Source organism: Branchiostoma belcheri, unplaced genomic scaffold, assembly GCF_001625305.1.
Source record: "Branchiostoma belcheri isolate BF01 breed outbred unplaced genomic scaffold, Haploidv18h27 scaffold5, whole genome shotgun sequence".
NCBI lineage: Eukaryota > Metazoa > Chordata > Leptocardii > Amphioxiformes > Branchiostomatidae > Branchiostoma > Branchiostoma belcheri.
The window spans coordinates 1,883,961-1,902,376 of NW_017804131.1; the positions used below are offsets into that span (position 1 = coordinate 1,883,961).

General features: G+C 41.5%; 1 protein-coding gene across 1 annotated transcript; it reads right to left on the bottom strand.

Annotated features, from left to right (window-relative positions):
- Window positions 1–871: 871 nt before the first annotated feature.
- Window positions 872–17,722, bottom strand: LOC109480159 (nectin-4-like). Its single transcript, XM_019782322.1, has 8 exons — window positions 17,468–17,722; window positions 9,903–10,253; window positions 6,735–7,037; window positions 5,871–6,149; window positions 4,944–5,159; window positions 2,294–2,362; window positions 1,619–1,801; window positions 872–1,045 (listed from the first exon to the last, which is right to left on the bottom strand). Exons 1-8 carry the CDS (start codon window positions 17,523–17,525, stop codon window positions 981–983), a joined length of 1,524 nt encoding a protein of 507 aa, XP_019637881.1. The 5' UTR covers window positions 17,526–17,722; the 3' UTR covers window positions 872–980.
- Between the last annotated feature and the right edge of the window lie 694 nt (window positions 17,723–18,416).

An 18,416-nucleotide genomic window follows, 5' to 3' on the forward strand; every position in this document is an offset into this window, starting at 1 on the left:
ATGATATGTGCCCATGCGTGTGGAAAAAGTGGTGTTGCAAAACGTGACTAAATGTCATTTTTGTGGTCAGATAAGCAGTACATTTGTGCGTGAGTGCCGTCCTGTGTGTGAAAATAAATGGTCCAAAGAGAGATGAGTGATTGTCTCCTTCATACAACGCCAGCAAAATCGTGCTTTAAAACACTTTTTAATAAATTGCGTTTCATGGACAAGTATGCTACACACGTTTTACACATTGCTTAAGCGGAGATGCCGTTCAAAGCGGTATTTATGGTAAGAACACGTTTTAAGCCATTATCATTGAATGATGATGATTCCGATCCACAAAATTGCGGTGACGGTTTTCCTGTACAACAGTGCTTTATCGTGAGTTAGGGTTCCTCAGGGGACATATCCCCAACAGTTATATTTACACGCCAGCTCCTACATACTTCACAATGGCTATAGCCAGCAATATGTACTTTTTAAAAAGTTGATATCCATGGTTGACTTCAAGTCTATCTGTACTGCATGCACACAGTGGTAATTAAACGTAAAAAATAAGCTTGTCAGAAAATGCGTATTTCATCATTTCACCTATGATAACAAAACGTGGTGACAGAAACAATAGTCAACCGATTACTGTATTACAAGTAAAACATATTCGTGAAGATTTTTGATTTAATGATTACAACATTTTCTGAGGTTCATACAAAACTGATCATTATGTTCCCTCAGAGATCTTTATCAACCTCTACGATTCATCATATTTATAACCAAAAGTAGTTGTGTTGAAATATTTACAACCTTTAAAAGTTTAGATCTTTCGAATGGCGCCTCAACAGCATTTTCAGTTTCTGGGCTTACCTTCTTTACTTACACCTCGAAAGTTAAATGTACAATCCCTTTATTCGCTTCTTCATATCCATCGAAACATTTACCTTGTCACGTTGAAACAAACAGTAGATTGACGTTGCAGTTTGACGGTGTCCGGTAGGTTTCTAGATGCTCCGTTTCCCAGTGTCGTCCAGCTCGATTCCTGAACGTGGAGGGGCCACTGGCTTCCCTGTGACAAGAAAAACAACAACACAAGTTCTAATATTCTATTGTTGTTACTCTCTTTATGTAGTTTGCCATAAATTGTACCATGTGCAATTGTCGTGCAAAAAGTTCTTCTTATTATAATAGTGAAATGTTGAACTTTATTCCAAACACAAGGTTTCACAGAGATAAAATTTTTATCAGGATAATGAATGACCAATCACTTCAAAATGTAATCTCGCGAGAGTTACGGTTTCAGATACGAGACTTTATTCACATGAGACGTAACGTACTGTAAGCAATTGGTCAAAGGTGGCAGGTTCTACATGAATTAAAGACAAAAAATACTCTTATTACTTTAGGTTTGTGCCTTTATATAATAAAGGTTACTGATTGTAAGAGCGCTAATAACGCAATTCGCCATTCCCGGATGCACTATCGCTTCACACATGCACTGTGTGAGAGTTATTATGTAACGACATAGCTGGGCAATTCTTCTTCTTCAATTGCCAGATTCTTCTTTAAAAACTTTCCTTTACACTCCACGCTTGGTACCATTTGTATCTCAATTTGTAGTGCAAAATTATGTGTACAATACCTTCGTTGGCCTTGAGGAAAGAGACGTAGTTGGAGGGGAACAGGCCTATCCTGCCCCTCAGGTAACCCAGGCACCAGCCGCCATCTTCCCCCTCCAGCACCTCGATGACGTCATCAATCTGGAGGCACAACTCGTTCTCCTCGATAGGCAGGTACGGATAGAGAACTTTGGCGTACCTTCTCTCTGTCATATCAATATACAAGAACAAAGGAAAAATGATAAATGAACGTAGTAGAGCTACAGCATCTCAATGACAGATCTTTAATATGTTCCTTACTGCTACGAGGTTCCTTATCACTTTCACATTTACAAAACTGTAGTTTTGATGTACGTGTTGTTCAAAACGTTATTTACGTTACAAGTAGATTCGCGTAATTGATAGATCATCAACTCGTCTTGTTTATACTCATTTTTCTTTTACCCTCTTTGTAATTATGTATGTATTTTGTCATTGTGTTTTACTCTCACTTTGTGTTTTTGAGTAGAAGGCGTCACATAAGCAATCTGCTTTTTCCTAATGCTCGATAAATATATGTGAATAGTTAAAAAAATTATAAATTTCACGCTAAACACAAATCGATAGCATGATATACTGCACAAGTTGTAAAAGCGCGTACATACAGTAGCAAGCTCTTGGAATATATAGAATTGATACTCCTTTAAACTGTAGCTTACCTTGTCCTTTCTTGGACTTTCTCATGGTTCCAATGCCCGTGTTCATGGGCGCAGACAGTCGGGGTTTGGCTAAACAAAGAAACAAAGAAAAAATATGATCAATTCAGCCATCACTTAATAGAGATGGCACTTTTAATCAGTTGCTCACATCACCATCAGTTGCTCACATCACGTATCAGTAAAGTCTCGTGTGAATAAGGTCACGTGTTTGTAACCGTAACTCTCGCGAGATTACATTTTGAAGTGATTGGTCATTAATCATCCTGATGAAGGCGACGCAAATTTCCGTCTCGTAAACGGTCGTCGCCTTTCCGAACGGTCGTCGCCTTTTCTCAGAACGGTCGTCGCCTTTCGGAGCGGTCGTCGCCATTTCCGAGCGACCGAACTTCAGTTCCGAATAACCGCGGCATGTTCGGGACTTCCCGGAGTTCTTGGAATGTGTGAATCGCACTCAGTCCATAACATGGCGACCGTAGGCGGGCCAGAAAAGTAACTTGTCTCCTCAACTGCTGATTTTATAAGATCAGCATACGATCCTAGGCCTGGATCTTCTCCAGCCTATTCTTGTTTCCCTTCGCCAACAAACTGAAGAAGGGTTCATATAATGCCGTTTATACAAATGACAAATGAATCTTCAACCAAAAACAAACATAGATTCCGTCCCTGTGCTATATTTCTCAATCCCTGTGGTATGTATTCCTTTCGTTTATGTAAAATTCATGTAGGATTAATAAAGGACCTGCTGTTTTAGAAGGGGGACAATGTCTTACTTTGACAGGAGTTTTGACAAACTTGTAAAGCTATTTTCATCCCGAAATGTCTATGTTTTGTTACCTTGCTGAATGTTAATACTTGACACATTCACCACTGCACTGTATGTAAATACAACACATTCACTGGGTAGCACATCAATGCCATGCTGGTGACAAGTGTGAAATGACCTGCTATGCTGGGCAAGCACTGAGACAACAAAATAAAACCCGGCTGTGGTGGAGTTGTGAGTCAGTCAGTCAGGACATAATGTCCTTGGTCAGAGTAAATGCCTGCATGTGTGATGGTGCTTCCGAATGAATGTTTCTGAGTCAGACCATCCTGCAGCATTCATAAATTACATGCTCGCACAATGGGCTGTTCCAAAAATACATGTGGAGTTTTTCTCGCCCCCGTTTCAAATTCAGCAATGTATGAAAACCTACAAACGTTCTAGTTCAGAGGGTTTTTTTTTCAAATAATGTTTATTCGCATTTCAAAAGGAAACAAAGAAAAAAGGGAGAGGACATGTTCACATACAAGAAAAATGAATACCCAGAGACATTCGAGTTCAGAGTTACCCAAGCCCTTCCCGTTCCAATCGAGAATTTCTCAAACACTAACCTAGTTCTAACCTAGATAATTCAACCCCCGGAACTTATAATTATAATACATGTACTAGCACCCACGCAACTTCAATCCACCTAGCCAAGTTCTGGCCCGTCTTCGGTCGCGATGTTCTTCAGGAAGTGTGATTTCACACATTCAAAGAACTCGGGGAAGTCCCGAACATGTCGCGGATATTCGGAACTAAAGTTCGGTCGATCGGAAATGGCGACGACCGCTCCGAAAGGCGACGACCGTTCTGAAAAAAGGCGACGACCGTTCAGAAAGGCGACGACCGTTTACGAGACGGAAATTTGCGAAGGCGACAGTGGTTGCTGAAAATTTGATCTCTGTATAATTTGTGTGTTGGAATAAAGTTCAACGTTTCACTTTGATTACTACCAACACAGATTAACTTTCATGAAAATATGACTTATCGTTTGTATCGCATTGATTTCCTTTCTCATCCTTTATCAGCTTGACATAATGAAATACTAACGACCAAGCCCACTTGGATTTGACCGTGCATTTCAACCACGGAAAATATAATACCTATCCTTGTATTCACACGGCGTATCTGATTGATTAGCCACGCGAACCTCTGTCAGCCGTCGCCAATTGATCATCGATGTACAGGTCCGCGGCGTGAGATATGAGCCTAAAAATGAGCCTAAAATATAACGTGGCCTATATCATTTTGAATCTAGGGGGATAAATCTTACCTAAATGTGATATAATCAATAAGCCGTGAACACCTCTTTGGCCAGCATAATACTGTAATGATGATACTTTGAAATGCTTGTGCAGATGTAGTATTTTTTTCTCCCTGAAGAGAATTCGGACTCATGTTACACTTATCTGTAACGTGTTTATTTATTTATTCTTCATTCAAGTTTTAGTGTCAAGTGAAATATTTTATTTCGAATAATGTACAAGTGGTGGTGAGAAAATAAGTTGTTTACAACTAGTGTCCGCAGTAACTTTGTCTTTGTCATTATATTTACCGAAGGAAAACATTGCTCAGTTTCTTCCTCTTCTTTTTCTTCTTCTCCAAATAAATAAGGTCAATGACCTAAACCAGACATCTGTTACCATGGTAACTAGTGTTGGTTTACATCATGTTGCAATATTATAGGAGGAGGGATTTAGGCTCCTTTCGCCATATATGTTTGGCTGAGAATTAATAGAGCAGACCATATTCAAAAGTAAAACTATTATGCATTTGCTTTGCAAATGTTACTTTCCTAGTTTCATTTGTTGTATTGATGTCTTCTCTGAATAAAGTATATATTACCTGGGACCTTAGGGCCCTCTTCGGACTTCTCATCAGCCTTGTTGGGTTCCCTCTTCCCCAGGTTGTAGTAGAAGGCAAACTTAGTTTTCTCTGCTCTGTGTCGGCGCCGCCGGATGTAGCAGACGAGCAGGATGAAGCAGAGACTGACCCACAGGAAGCCGACAGTCACGCCGATGACGATGGCAACCGTGCTCATGTCCAGGCCTTTAGCTGGTGCTGGAGATCAACAATCAAAGTACGTCAAAAAACAGATACTCAAGCAACTGATGATTTCGGAAACGGTCAGACGTTTCAGGTAGCATCCACTACCTTTCGTCAGTGACACTAGACTGCAGGAAAATTTATAAGCATGAACTAGTCTAAGAGTAAGTGTTTTTTTTTTGTATCTTGTAACCTTCACCGACTCAACAATCAAGTTTTTTCTTTAATTGACATATCACCATTGAAGACGTAACAATGTTGCCTGAATGTTGCGTTGATATTTACAAAGTTAAAAATACGTACACATGTATACACATGAATTGATTAACTGTACACCACAAACATTTAAAAGTATCATTATCTTATGCATATAATAATATTCACATCTCAATAGTCAGTCCTAGTACTAGTAGGCCTATATTATCTGTTGCATACCATGCTGAAATTTAAATAATGTCAGCGTCCAATTAATAAAAAATCACAGAGTCGTTTTTATTTAACGAGTGATTAACATGAGTAACAAAAAATAATAATTTCAGTTTAAAAGGATTCATGTAATGCATTTCTTATAACATTGAACTTAAAATGTCTACTACAAAGGCCACTTTCAACTTCTAGTGATGTGGTGCTGAGCTTTACACTTAACGAAGATATAGTGGAGAATGTTTCGACAGGATCTTATCTTCAAGGAAAAGTAGACAGACATAAATAGCACCAGCCACTTACGCCCAACGGTGAGGAAGACCGGCTTGGCGTCCGGTTTGTCAATGCTGTTCCAGGCTTTACAAGTGTAGGAGCCGGTCTCGTTCATCCTGGCGTTGTGCAGGACCATGGTACAGGACCGGAGATCGCCGGACACGGACTGCAGCTTGGACGGCATGACGACTCCGTCTCTCGTCCACGTCATGTTGGGGAGAGGGTTCCCCTCGGCGATACACTGCAGCGTCACGCTCTCTTTGGCGGGGACTGTGTGGGCTTCTGATATGCGTATGATGGCTGCAGGGTCTTTGAAGAACAAAGCAGTTGATCAAAGACCGATTATGGTGCAACTTGTATTCTTAATTCCACAATCACATGTAGTTCAGACTATTTCTATTTTCCCCTAGGACATGTGGTATGAATCATTCCTTGATAAAACATTCATAACATGTTTGTCGTCTCAATTGCAAAGAAAAGAAAACATCACAGCATTATGATTACTGAGAGGAAGACCAGAGTAACTGATTGAAAGCTCTAAATGAAAGAATTTTCTTGTGTTGTATCATTAACTTTAAACATAGTGTTATGTTCATTTTCTTTACTAGTCGTGGCAAGCTTGCTTTAAACCACAATATGTTCTTATGTTTACCGAAGGAAAACATTGTTTTTGCTCTGTTACACTCTGACCTGAACCAGGTGTCTGTCACCATGGTAACTAGTGTTGGGTTTCATCATGTTACAATAGACTCCTGTCTGACCATATATATTCAATGTTTGAGTAAGAATTAACAGAGCAGACCATATGCAAAGGTAAACATGATGCATTTGCTTGGCAAATGTTACCTTTCTAGTCCAGAATTGTATTCTATGAAATGTAGACAGTTGACTCACATAATACGTTGAGTGACATGCCGCTCTTGATGTCCTTGTCCGTGGCGGGGTGGCTGACAGCGCACGTGTACTTCCCGGCGTCCGTCCTGTCCACACTCCGGATGACCAGGTTCGGGGACTTCAAACTTCCCGCCTTGTACTTCAGGTCATCAGGGGTCAGCCTCTCTATGGGCACGCCGTTCTTCTGCCAGGTGAGTGACGTGATGTTGGGGAAGCCGTTCCTGACGGAACACGTCAGGGTCACGCTCTTTCCCTTTGTAACGACATGGGGGTTCGATGGACCGACTCGCACTGTCGGCGGCACTGGGGGGGAAAGGAGGTCAGGTATATTTTTGATGGGTGTCAGGTATGAAGGAAGCCGGAGCTATAATGGTCTTAGTATGACTGAAATAAGGGTATCACCCCTCCAATCTTACCGATATCAATGTACAAACAAAGAAACAAACAAATAAAGCACTTTGTAACGACATGGGGGTTCGATGGACCGTCTCGCACAGTATGCGGCACTGGGGGACAGATATTTTGATGGTTCATTTTATTTTATTAGTTCTTCGAATTGTTTTTGTTTGTTTCCTGCTATTTTGTCTTCTTCGTTTAAAATTTGGTTCATTTAGTAATAATGGTAATTTATCTTTTAATCTTGTAGTATTGGGGAGGGGCAAAGATAAACCACCAGGTTTCCGGCCCGCCAATGCATGTCTATATATTTTAAGATTGTTACATTTTATTTCATTTGTAATTGCAAAACCATAAATAAAGAAAAATGAACAATAAACAATAAACAACAAACATATTTTGATGGGTTTCTATTTTATTTTAGCTGGTCTGAATGAAGCTCGGAGCTACATTGGTCCTAGTATGACAGAAATAAGGGTATCAACATTTACCGATATCAATGAACAAACAAACAAACAAACAAACAAACAAGTCTTTTGTAACGACATGGGGGTTCGATGGGCCGACTCTCAGTCGGTGGCACTGGGGGGAAAGGAGGTCAGATATTCTAGTATTTTGATGGGTGTCAGGTCTGAACGAAGCCAGAGGCTATATAATATGACCTCAATATGACTGCAATAGGGGTATCATCACTCAAGCCTTACCGATATTACTGAATAAACACATTGAGATAATTGGGAAATAATAACACTTATATGTCGAGAGGATGGTGTGTAACTAATTTTAGTTGAAAATTGCACGACTTTAAACTATTGATTAAGGCAAATAGCACGGTAATCAATTTTTACGGTCTTATGTAACATTTATTTCTTTGGTCTGTTTTATGTGACACTATTTTACACCCGGCTACCCCTTAGACAAAAAGTCGATAAGGTCTCTATTGAATTGGGCATTTGGAATGAATATTTTAATTCCATCAGATAAGGGGTGAATGGACGTCATAAGATATTCTTGGCCCTATTCATGGTAAATTCTCTTGTGTTAAATAATACAACCCGGTGGGTCCTGAAAATAAGCCCCGCATTTACATTTAGATCTATAGTAAGTACTTTTCTGCAAAGCCCAACAATAATGTTTATCACATTATGCACATTTGTAGTGCTGATGTTTACTTATACAAAATCCTAGTAGGAGCCTTGCACAATGACCCATTCAGTAACACTATGATGAAATATGCACAAAAATGGATTTTCAACCTAAAATCTATAATCTTCATATGAATAGAATAAACTGGAACATAACTCATATTACAACGGAAAATCATTTACAAATACATATATATTGACTATTTTTATTGACCCTCTGCAAATGATATTATTTCCTGCTCAAATATTCTTCCTATCCCATATTGTTGCTATCCCTGAGTTATATTTCATCAATTCCTCAATAATGTCATTACAACACTTCCAAATTCTCAACACGACAGTTTGGGTCACGGTAAAAAGGAAATTATTGGAAACATCAGCCGTTCCGCACAGGGCTGATTAGTTTTATTCCTATTGACCACTGACGGAGGTACAGAGGTCAGTAGTGTGGGTGAAGACCTCTTTGGATTTGAGTCGACTTCATCAATAACAAGGTGCAGTGCATGCGAGAAGTCAATTAGGTCGCGGTAGATGAGACGATAAACGTTAAATAATGCAGGCGACATTTGTAACTCCACCTCTCCCTCTCCATTAATGCCAACCCGGGTGCCATTACTTGTAAGAACGAAGGTGTATTTATTGAGCTTCCACGGGTTATCTTTTGATTTAATCTGTATGGAGCGAGCTCGGATTGCAGGACCTAATTTATCCGCTCAATCGATGAAAGCTATCTACGCTGGACAGCGAGGCTAGGTTTGAATCAGAATTGCACGGCAACTGTCTGACCCGCCAACCCAATCATCTCTTCCTTACCGACCGGATAGAACGTAAAGTTTGCAGCCTCGCCCGTGAAATTACTTTGCACTTCAATATATCGTCCCGAATTCGAGCTGCGGGTATGAAATTATTTCACGCCGACTTGATTTGTTTTGTAACTCTGTGGAGGAAACTAACTGCTGACAAGCTCCTTCATGATATATGAGAATCGTTTACACGCAAGGCTAAACATTCTTTTGGCCTAATACAAATTATAGCTCACGGCAAGGGATGGTCACAAGGGTGAACAGACATCATCCTGTGTTGGTAAGTCCACAGTGACGAAAATCAAATCAGTACTTCAGTGATGTTACTTTTACAGGTGGTACATCATAATCAAATATACTGCATCAGGACTGATTCGGAATGCTACATATTATATTACAACATTTCAACCTTAACAACATTAAGTTGCCGCTCTTTAAACTTACACATGGTGATCCAAAAGTATCTCAAGTTTTGTGAAAACTTTTCTGTCTGCTGTTCAAAAATGCATGTGGTTCAAGTATGAAAGGCCAAGAACAGTATGGAATGATGTTGTCCTGATTTGGAAGAATATGTTGCAAATTACACGATCTATTACTAATACAATCTTCAAGCAGATGCTACGGTGGCAAAACAGTATCCGAGTTTGCAGTATCAATTGGCTAGAGCTATGACCATTAGCTATCCTGTAACCATTAACATCTGTGGCCAATGTCTTGTCACGGTAGGATATGCTTGAAGATTATGCTAATATAGCTACATTTGAATACTAGCACAATAACTATTATATTTACACATCAAGAACGGGTTAGATGTCAACACTCACCCATGACTACCAGCTCGACTTGTGCCTCCGTAGTTTGTAAGTCATCTGTGGTTAACTTCAGCACGTAGGTACCGGCGTCCTCTCTCCTGGTGTGATCCATCCGCAGCGAGGCCTGCTCCTCCAGATGGACCCTTCTCCCGTAGTTCCACCCCGAGTTGAACACCCCTGTGTTGGGGTTGAAGAGGAAGACGGGTCTCCGCTCCTTGGTGTTGGTCCTGTCGATGACGCTCCACTCGATCAGGTTGATGCGTCTGTTGGTGGAGTAAGCCGCGGGAAGGACCACTCCCTTCCCGACTACTGCGTTCACACTCCGCGGTAGGGTCAGCTCTATCCCGGGCTGAGAACGGACAACTGTGCAGAGATGAGAAGTCATGAGAAATGATGAAAATGATCTAAAAAATCAGACGACATTCCTGTAAAATCACACGGTATACGTGGTCATGTATGCTGCAAAATAGTTATCATTTGACACAGTAGCGCAGTGGATAGCCATTAAAAATATAAACATTATTGCAATAACATGCTTTTGTCACAAATGTATTTATTTTAATCATCATTTGTTTATAATTTATCTCCAAGCAGATCTTTTCGTGGCTGCAAGACAGTATCGAATTATCAAGACTGCAGTATCATGAAAGTAAGGCAATATCCAACGTGCCACCCGAAAAAAGACACCATGTCTCGTACCAGCACTAAAAAGGAAGCCCGATAAAAACTCCTTATGAAAGCACGTTTAAAAAAACTAAACCCAAACCTCTGCTTGGCGAGCAACAAATTTAACAAAATTTCAATTTTCACGTATGAGCGGATGTCATTTCCTTCTAACTAGCAGCTCTATTGCAAATTGAGATGCACAAGAATCAAATAAATTCGTCTGAATTTCAGGCAGTCAAAGAAACTCATAAAGTTGAAAAGATTTGTATCTAGAAAATTAGCACCTCATATCTTCTTATATGTTGGTATAAAATCCCTTCCTACATCATATATCAGGCATTAACACCTATCACAGAGCGACTACACACACTAAAACTTTATCAGGATATACGTGCTTCTTCATGCAGAAAATTTCAATTAAATCATGCCGTTTTATATGGGCAAATATATGTTTATGAACAGATTGTGCAGCCATGAAGAAAGCATTGAGCTGTCCCGTGGGGTTAGTATTAACGTATGGGAGGGATTCTATTGTGTAAGTGTAGCAATTTGACAAGGGCTGCCCAGACGTAGCCCCTGGTCGAACACAAAGGAGGATTTGATCAAACCATAAATTGTTTCGTCAGCTCTGATGTGCCACATGGGTCAGTCAGAGGTCGCGGAGAGGCAGTTCATCGGATGAAGTCATTTGCAATCACGGCCATATCTCCAGACAAGCGGGCTCGATGCACCCAGAGATACACATCTCATGCACACTTCTGATTGAGTAAAACACATTTTCTCGATCGATTCCCTCCCACCTCCACTGTTTCGCAGAAGATTTTCTAACCTTTTGGACACGCGTGGCAATCACTGACGTTTGTTTAATTGGGACAGAGTGCCCTCTTCGAGCGGTTTCCGCTTGAGTACCGGGATGTAGGTAGGGAAGGAAATGTAACTGACAGTGAAGAATGGATAAGCTGGTGATGCATTTTATCCATGCATTACTGCCATGTAGCGTAATGTCGAAGAAGGTCAGCGAGTAATGGGAAATGCGTGTCTCTTGATATTTCCCCGGATCGAAGGTTCCCAGGTTCTGAGTCATAATGTCTCTGACAACGAACCCTGGAAACCCGTCAGTGCTATATTTTCCTACTTTGACTCTATGATAACAAGGAATATGTTTATGCATGATAGAATTGTACGTTTGGAATAAGTTGGGTATCTACTTTTCAAGAGTAATTGCGATACGACGAGGAATACAGTAATCTGTGCGGGGGTCAGCATTTGATTTAGTCCGTTGATCTCACGGATCTACGAATCCCCGTGTATAATCATTTTCTTGTTATCCGTGCGCACGTCTTACAATTTCAGCATGAGTATTATCAACAGGTTGGGGTAAATCTGCAGCTCCGTGGGCTCAGGACTGACCAGGGCGGCGGTAATTGATGACGAGACCGCTCGGAACAGACGTACTGCGCGCCCGACCATCCATTTGGATGGAGAGCTTTCTGTGCTTCGATTTTTGAGATTACCAGGATGGAGAGGCTCTGCTTAGAAAATGGCATCGGTTCTTCAATCTCGACGTGTAGAGGTTAATGGAAGAGAAAAAATCATTCCTGCCTGTACTAGAAACGTATCAACTACATGGTTAGTTTCGGTAAGGTGTTTCTTAATGATTGTTTATAATTAAATCTAAATCCCACAGGCTACCAATGTAAATCTCTCGCTCGGTAGTTCACAAGTCAGGATTGCCCGTACACGCAAACGCTAAACAGATGGTTCTATAAATGTAATCACAGTAAGCGTGTCTCATCTACGCAACAAGCGCCATCACTGACTATCACCAGCCGCAGCTGGCCTGGGCATTTCAGCTTCTACTTTCCGCGGGGACTACATCGACTTGTTTCCTGTGGGGAGAGAGATAAGAAAAACATTTGTGAATCTACTGCGCTGAGAAATCATCCTGGATGTCATAAATTAGGACACCTCCTCCACATCAAAGCATCGACCTGTAACTTAATAAATTGATCTGAATTAAGTAAGATCGTGATTCAAATCCAGTTCCTCGCCTTCTGGCAAAGATCTAAGAAAAGTTACATATCATCACTTCAATATGTATGACATTTCAGTCAACTCCTGAGATTTGAAAGTGAAGTAACCAAAGTTATTTCTGCCCGCGAGAAATGTTGTCGTAAAATGTAACAGGGAGCAGATGAATACCGTAACCTTTGCTGCAGGCATATACCTGTGAGGACGTAACATTTATGAGGAGTATATTACATACTTCTTACTTCCTCGTAACGTTGCAGTGGTAGTCATACTGTCTGGAGAAGGAGCACCTCTTATACACCCCTGAAGGGGAAATACGTACATGACTCTATGCTCACACTAGGGCTGTTCTTAACTGTACAATTCCATGTAGTGGCATAGAGGAATTTGTCGACGTACACGTATAATGCTAACTCACATATGCAAGCATTTCCCATGGAAAAGAAGAAAATTACTATCTTTCCTATCGCTCCATCAAAGTTCAAATAAAACTTAAATTTGGACCAGAAGCCCCAGTCGAAGTGGTTGCACTTTGCATACGAAATACATACGTTATTATTATACGTTATGTGAATGTTAAGCGTTTGTAATTGTCCTTCTGGAATGGGAATCTTCTCATCACGTCGATGTTTCATATTTCCGTAAGATTTTCTGCTACAAACTACGAGCCCCGGAGGCGCCCTCACGTTGCTGACAGCCTACATGTGGAAGATAACGCGAGGTGATTGATTTTCGGAACAGTTCGAACTTCCCTCAGTAGAAGGTCACCTTAGCATGTTGACCGGCGCCGACTTTTACCGTTCGTGGCCAGTGAGACGTGATATGAAACAAAATTAAAGAGGTTGGTCAATATTTAGGAACCACATGAAATCTCTGGCACCACGGTTTATAGTTTTTTGTAGGTCTATATATTGAGTGCGGGAGAACAGAGTGTAGACATCACCCTATTTATCGATTTGTAGTGTAGTAGCTTAGAGAGAGCTAAAACCTAATTTGCTGGACATACTGTGTTCAAAATGTGTTACTTTACATAGTCATCTACACTTGACATCTGTATTAAATCATGGCATGGCCATTTTCATGGGTTACAGCTTCCATACTCTCCTGAGTTGTGACCACACGACCACTTTAAAACCCTCCATGATACCGAGTATCATTCTCACAATACTGCTGTATCAGTGACCCACCGAGTTACGAGTACCTTTTGTGCTACTGCAGTAAAAGGCAGCCAAGAAAAGTTCCAGCAGTAACTCAACACATAAAGGCAGAACCTGTTACTCCCAAACATAATCACCGTTTTAAAGTGTATTCATATGGACTCCTATGATTAACGTTTTAATGCACGTTGGAGACTGTGGAAGATGCCGTATCTGGTAGTGTGACGTGACACACATAATAATGGGGGAAAAGCGTTGCCTGCAATTGTATTTTTCAGTTAGTTGTTCATCCAATTTTCACAGTTACCCCTTTAATGTCGACGTAGGCTGGAAGATAGCTCTGTTTGTGAAGATAACGGCGCAGGCGCATTGATAACATCAGCGGCAGCAGTAGAAGCCGGAGACTGTAGTCAGCTGCTAATGGGACTTTTTTGATTGAATGATGTTTAAAGCTTGAACCACACCTGGGGAAACCATTACATGAATTTTGAGTAACCCGGGCACAAATCCTGGTCTTAGCTTAAAATGAATCACCAGCGTTTATTTCCGTACTCGTCACAAAGCTAGACATATCTTAATCCATCTTGTGTATGAGCACAAGTGCCCATCTCCCCAGTCTCATCTCCGGGACTCCACAGTAAATAACGCGGGATGACTTTGTTGTTTTAATGTGGTTAGGATAACGCGCCGAGATATTGCAGATTCCAGAGTGCCGTTGGTTTATGACATTTTATTGGCTACAGTTCATTATAGGTTTATGTGTAAGATTAATGTTGTAACTAAGTTAATATATAGTATATGCACATGCGTCTGAAATGTTTCCGTCTAGTTTTATTTCTTTGCATTATTCACTGAAGCTGTCGTATCTAACATGTTTTCTCTGAGGTATTTTATGACAGGGTTTTAGATGGTGTAATCCAAACGCATCTATAGGTCTGAAGCGTTAACCTTTCCCGGCTGCCAGAGCACATCTCAGTTTTTTGTCAAAATGTCACATCGTGTGGTACAGACACACGGTAACGTGCTCCTGGGGTTAAAGAAACATTAGTGCGTGGATTACCAGCGGACTCGCAGCTCACGGCTTAGGAAATTACACCATGCGTCATTTTTCCTTCGATATCGCTAAACCCAGCTTCGCAAAAAATATTCTAACAACGTCGAGACGTGGGCTTAATTGTGCAGTCAATCGCACCTGTGGGGGAACACTGCGATAGTTTTAATTTCTCTGCATTTACGCAAATGGAGGAACTGTCACAAAGCGCCGAGCCTGGCGCGTTCATCTGCTGCGAGCACCCGTCACTTTAAGCTGAGTTGTCGTATTAATTTGTCATGGCAACGCGGAGCCGAAAATGAAAATGGCATTCAATTTCGCTGAAATGACAAATGCACCCTTGGTATTCATCCGCTAATATTCCAAAACCATTCTGTTTAATGTAAGGGAGTCGCTCAGACAGAACATTACTTACTCACGTTCCCTCATCAACTGTATCATAAATATCCCAAACATAATTTGATAAGTATGAAATACATAAGCTTCGAATCAGACTCCTATTTTCCTTCATCATATTTTCTCATCTAGGCTGCCATTTAGAATTGGTTATGAATTAATAAAGATGAACAGTATTCTGTTGCCGCACCCAAATGCGTCCCCCGGATATCTAATGCGGTATTAATACGAGTAGGCCGACAAAGCGTGGCAAATCAATGGCCTCTCCTCATGTATCATGTCCGTGACAGAAGCAATTACACGGACACAAATCACGCAATCAATCAAACCACCTACACTTCGATCTCTGACTTTCATTTCTTTTTTTTCTTTTTGTCACATCTTTGCGCTAATGTAGCGTTGGTATTGATCAGCGTACCCGGTCACTACCCCATCTGTAACCCAACACTTACAGTTTTCTCCTTACTCATAACCGTCACAAACTATTCTAATGCACACCCTCTTTGGTGGGACTTAATCCATGGGATATTGCTCTGTGAAGGATATAAGACTACCTAATGCAGAGGAAGTGATCTGTTTTAATTGTAAACGTGACGGCCTATTTTTCTCAAAACTTCGTCTCACAATTTTGTATGGATTTATTTTCCCAGAAATAGGGATAATGCAGTCAATATGAGGGAAGCAGAACGTTGGTATTATAATCATACATCATTCTACTAACCTAATGTCAAATAAACTATAGAATGCGAGTCATGTCGCAAATATTTCTAGTTTAGACATACTAATGAGTTTGACAGCGCCTCTGGAATGATATTTTACGATACGACAAGCAATCAAATTGATGATGAACTTGCAATAGCGCCAGGGCCTGCATCCTGACAACTTGGACTCTCGTCGCTTAAATCATAATAAAGAACTCCATCAAAACAATTTGGCGCCGCGTGGGTCCTTGCTATAAGTTCTGACAGTCGGGTCTGCAGATAAATTATGTATGAATTGTTTTGCAGCATTTAAGAGATAACCCTTATCAATAGAGTCACCAGTAAGCCTGACCTGCATGCTTATTGTTGCAGCTTAAACAAAAGCCAGTGTTGCGTTGAATATGGTACTTTGCCCTTCTTTTTCGATGGCAATTAGTTCAAATGCCACTTAACGCTACCGCTAATAAGCACATCCACAACACCCAAGTGCCATACTTCACATGGTTCATAAATACAAGCAAAATTGCTGGGAATTTTTTTTTTTAAAAAGGACAGCGCAGTTTGTCCAATGATTTCTGTTGGTACTGTGAACGAATGTACAATGAGTTTCGGTCGGCTATGGCAATGAGAATGAAGCAGGCTTTTAGAAATAAAACAGCTAGTAACCTTTGAGACCAGAGAACAAGCTGTATAAAGAATGACGCCATAAATCGTGTAACGTATTGTCCACCAGCTCTGCAAACAGGAAAACTGACATCAATCTTACACGCCCAGTGGGTAGCCTCAGCCTCGCCATGACATGACCGCGGACCAATGTCATGCATCATCCTTATGGCACGAATAATTACAGGAATGAAAAACCTGGGAGATCGCCATCACGGCAACGCAACTGCGAACCGCGGAAGGAATTAGCCCTGAGATATTTCCCTTTCAGTATCTCGGCGCCCATCTCAACTGCCAGTCATTTTCGGTCGCCTTTTCAAGTAAAGGCCATTCATAGTTTGCGGTACAAAGGCTCGTCAGCGCACTTGTTCTGCCGCGGGTAGCTAGTTATCGCAGATAAATGGGGTGACCGGCAACGAAGTACATACATCCGCCCTGTCTGCGTTATCGCTTAGCCATGAGACAAACGCATTCGTTTTCCTACAGCATCGCAAAGATACATCTCAATATGGGAATCATAATTCAACATTCACAGTTTGACAAATTTCTTCTAATATCACATAGATATGGTTCTGTGCTGTATTCAACATGGACACACTATTGAGACGGATGGTACGCACGCTGACAGTCACGACAATAATCGGGGCTGGAATCACCCGCATCGTTTCCTTTCTTCTTCACCAATCTATTTCATTATTGTACAACTGTATCAACCGGTTAAAGTGTCTGCGGTAATAGAAACCAGATGGTTGTTCATCGATTGCTGTAAAGTAATGGAGAGTGAAAATGGGTGATACGCCTCTGTGTTACATCAGGCAAGTGCATAGATTACACTGTTTACTTTTCACAGTTCTAAATCCCAGTCTGTGGTTAGGCTGGTGCATGTAGGATAGAAATGTCAGGTGAACTCACCATGTGTGCTGAGGAGAACCGCCCAGACCAGCGACACGCCGGCTTTAGTAGGCTCCATGCTGCGGGCGATGGGACGCCTTATCTGTCGCTGCAGTGGCCAAGCTTCGTCCTTCCAACTTAAGTGCTAATGTGTATAATGGTTTTCTCCTCTAGCGAGTCTTACTCGTACAGAAATGGCACGAGATGTCTCGCCCGCCTCCCCCGCTCCCCACAGCTATGGCAAGACGAAGTTCCGGCGAGCAGAGCGCCTCGCTACCGCTCTGATAGATGTGCTTCTAATTTGACTCGCTGCCGAAGAAACGCCGTTTCCTTGTCCGAGGGGACATCAGTCTTGAGGAAAGTGTCGGCACACGCGGGTCCGGCGGCTATTTCAGACGCGGCTCGCTCGACCCGAGGCTCCTGGGGGAGTGCTGGCAATATTGTAACGCCGCTCGGCTAATGCCGTACAAATCTGTTGCGTGCACTTTGTACCTCCAGCCACAAATCACATTAGAAATCTAAGGCTCGGCGCCCGAAATTATTCCTGATGGGAACGCCTAGCGGCCATCAGGCCCAACAACTGATTCGATGTATACTAACACCGGAGTGATCTCGCCCATTCGGACGCTCGTATATCTATCTCCGTACACACTGGCATGCCGGGAAAAGCGAACTTGTTGTATTGATCGTGACCTGCGTTATTAAGAGCCTCTCCGTTATTCTGTCGTGACAGGCACGAATCTAAGAGCGAACCCAATCGCTGGCAATCTGTACGTGTTAACTAGCTTAATGCACTGTAGCTTTTAAAATCCCTCTCAGTAGGTAAAGTTTCGACATTCATAAACGCAGCGGGAATTTCCTATGACTCTTGTAGATAATGTTCGCTGCTCCACATAATAGCAAGCTGCAGACATACACAATTATTGCGGTGAAAGAATTTTCGTGACCGGAGAGATCACAAGTTCAACTC

Coding starts and splice junctions, on each gene's coding strand:
- LOC109480159 (XM_019782322.1), bottom strand. CDS start 17,525: ATGGAGCCTACTAAAGCCGGCGTGTCGCTGGTCTGGGCGGTTCTCCTC. Junction 5,160..5,870: donor GGTCTTCCTCACCGTTGGGC/GTAAGTGGCTGG, acceptor GTTGATCTCCAG/CACCAGCTAAAGGCCTGGAC. Junction 1,802..2,293: donor AAAGTCCAAGAAAGGACAAG/GTAAGCTACAGT, acceptor TTGATATGACAG/AGAGAAGGTACGCCAAAGTT.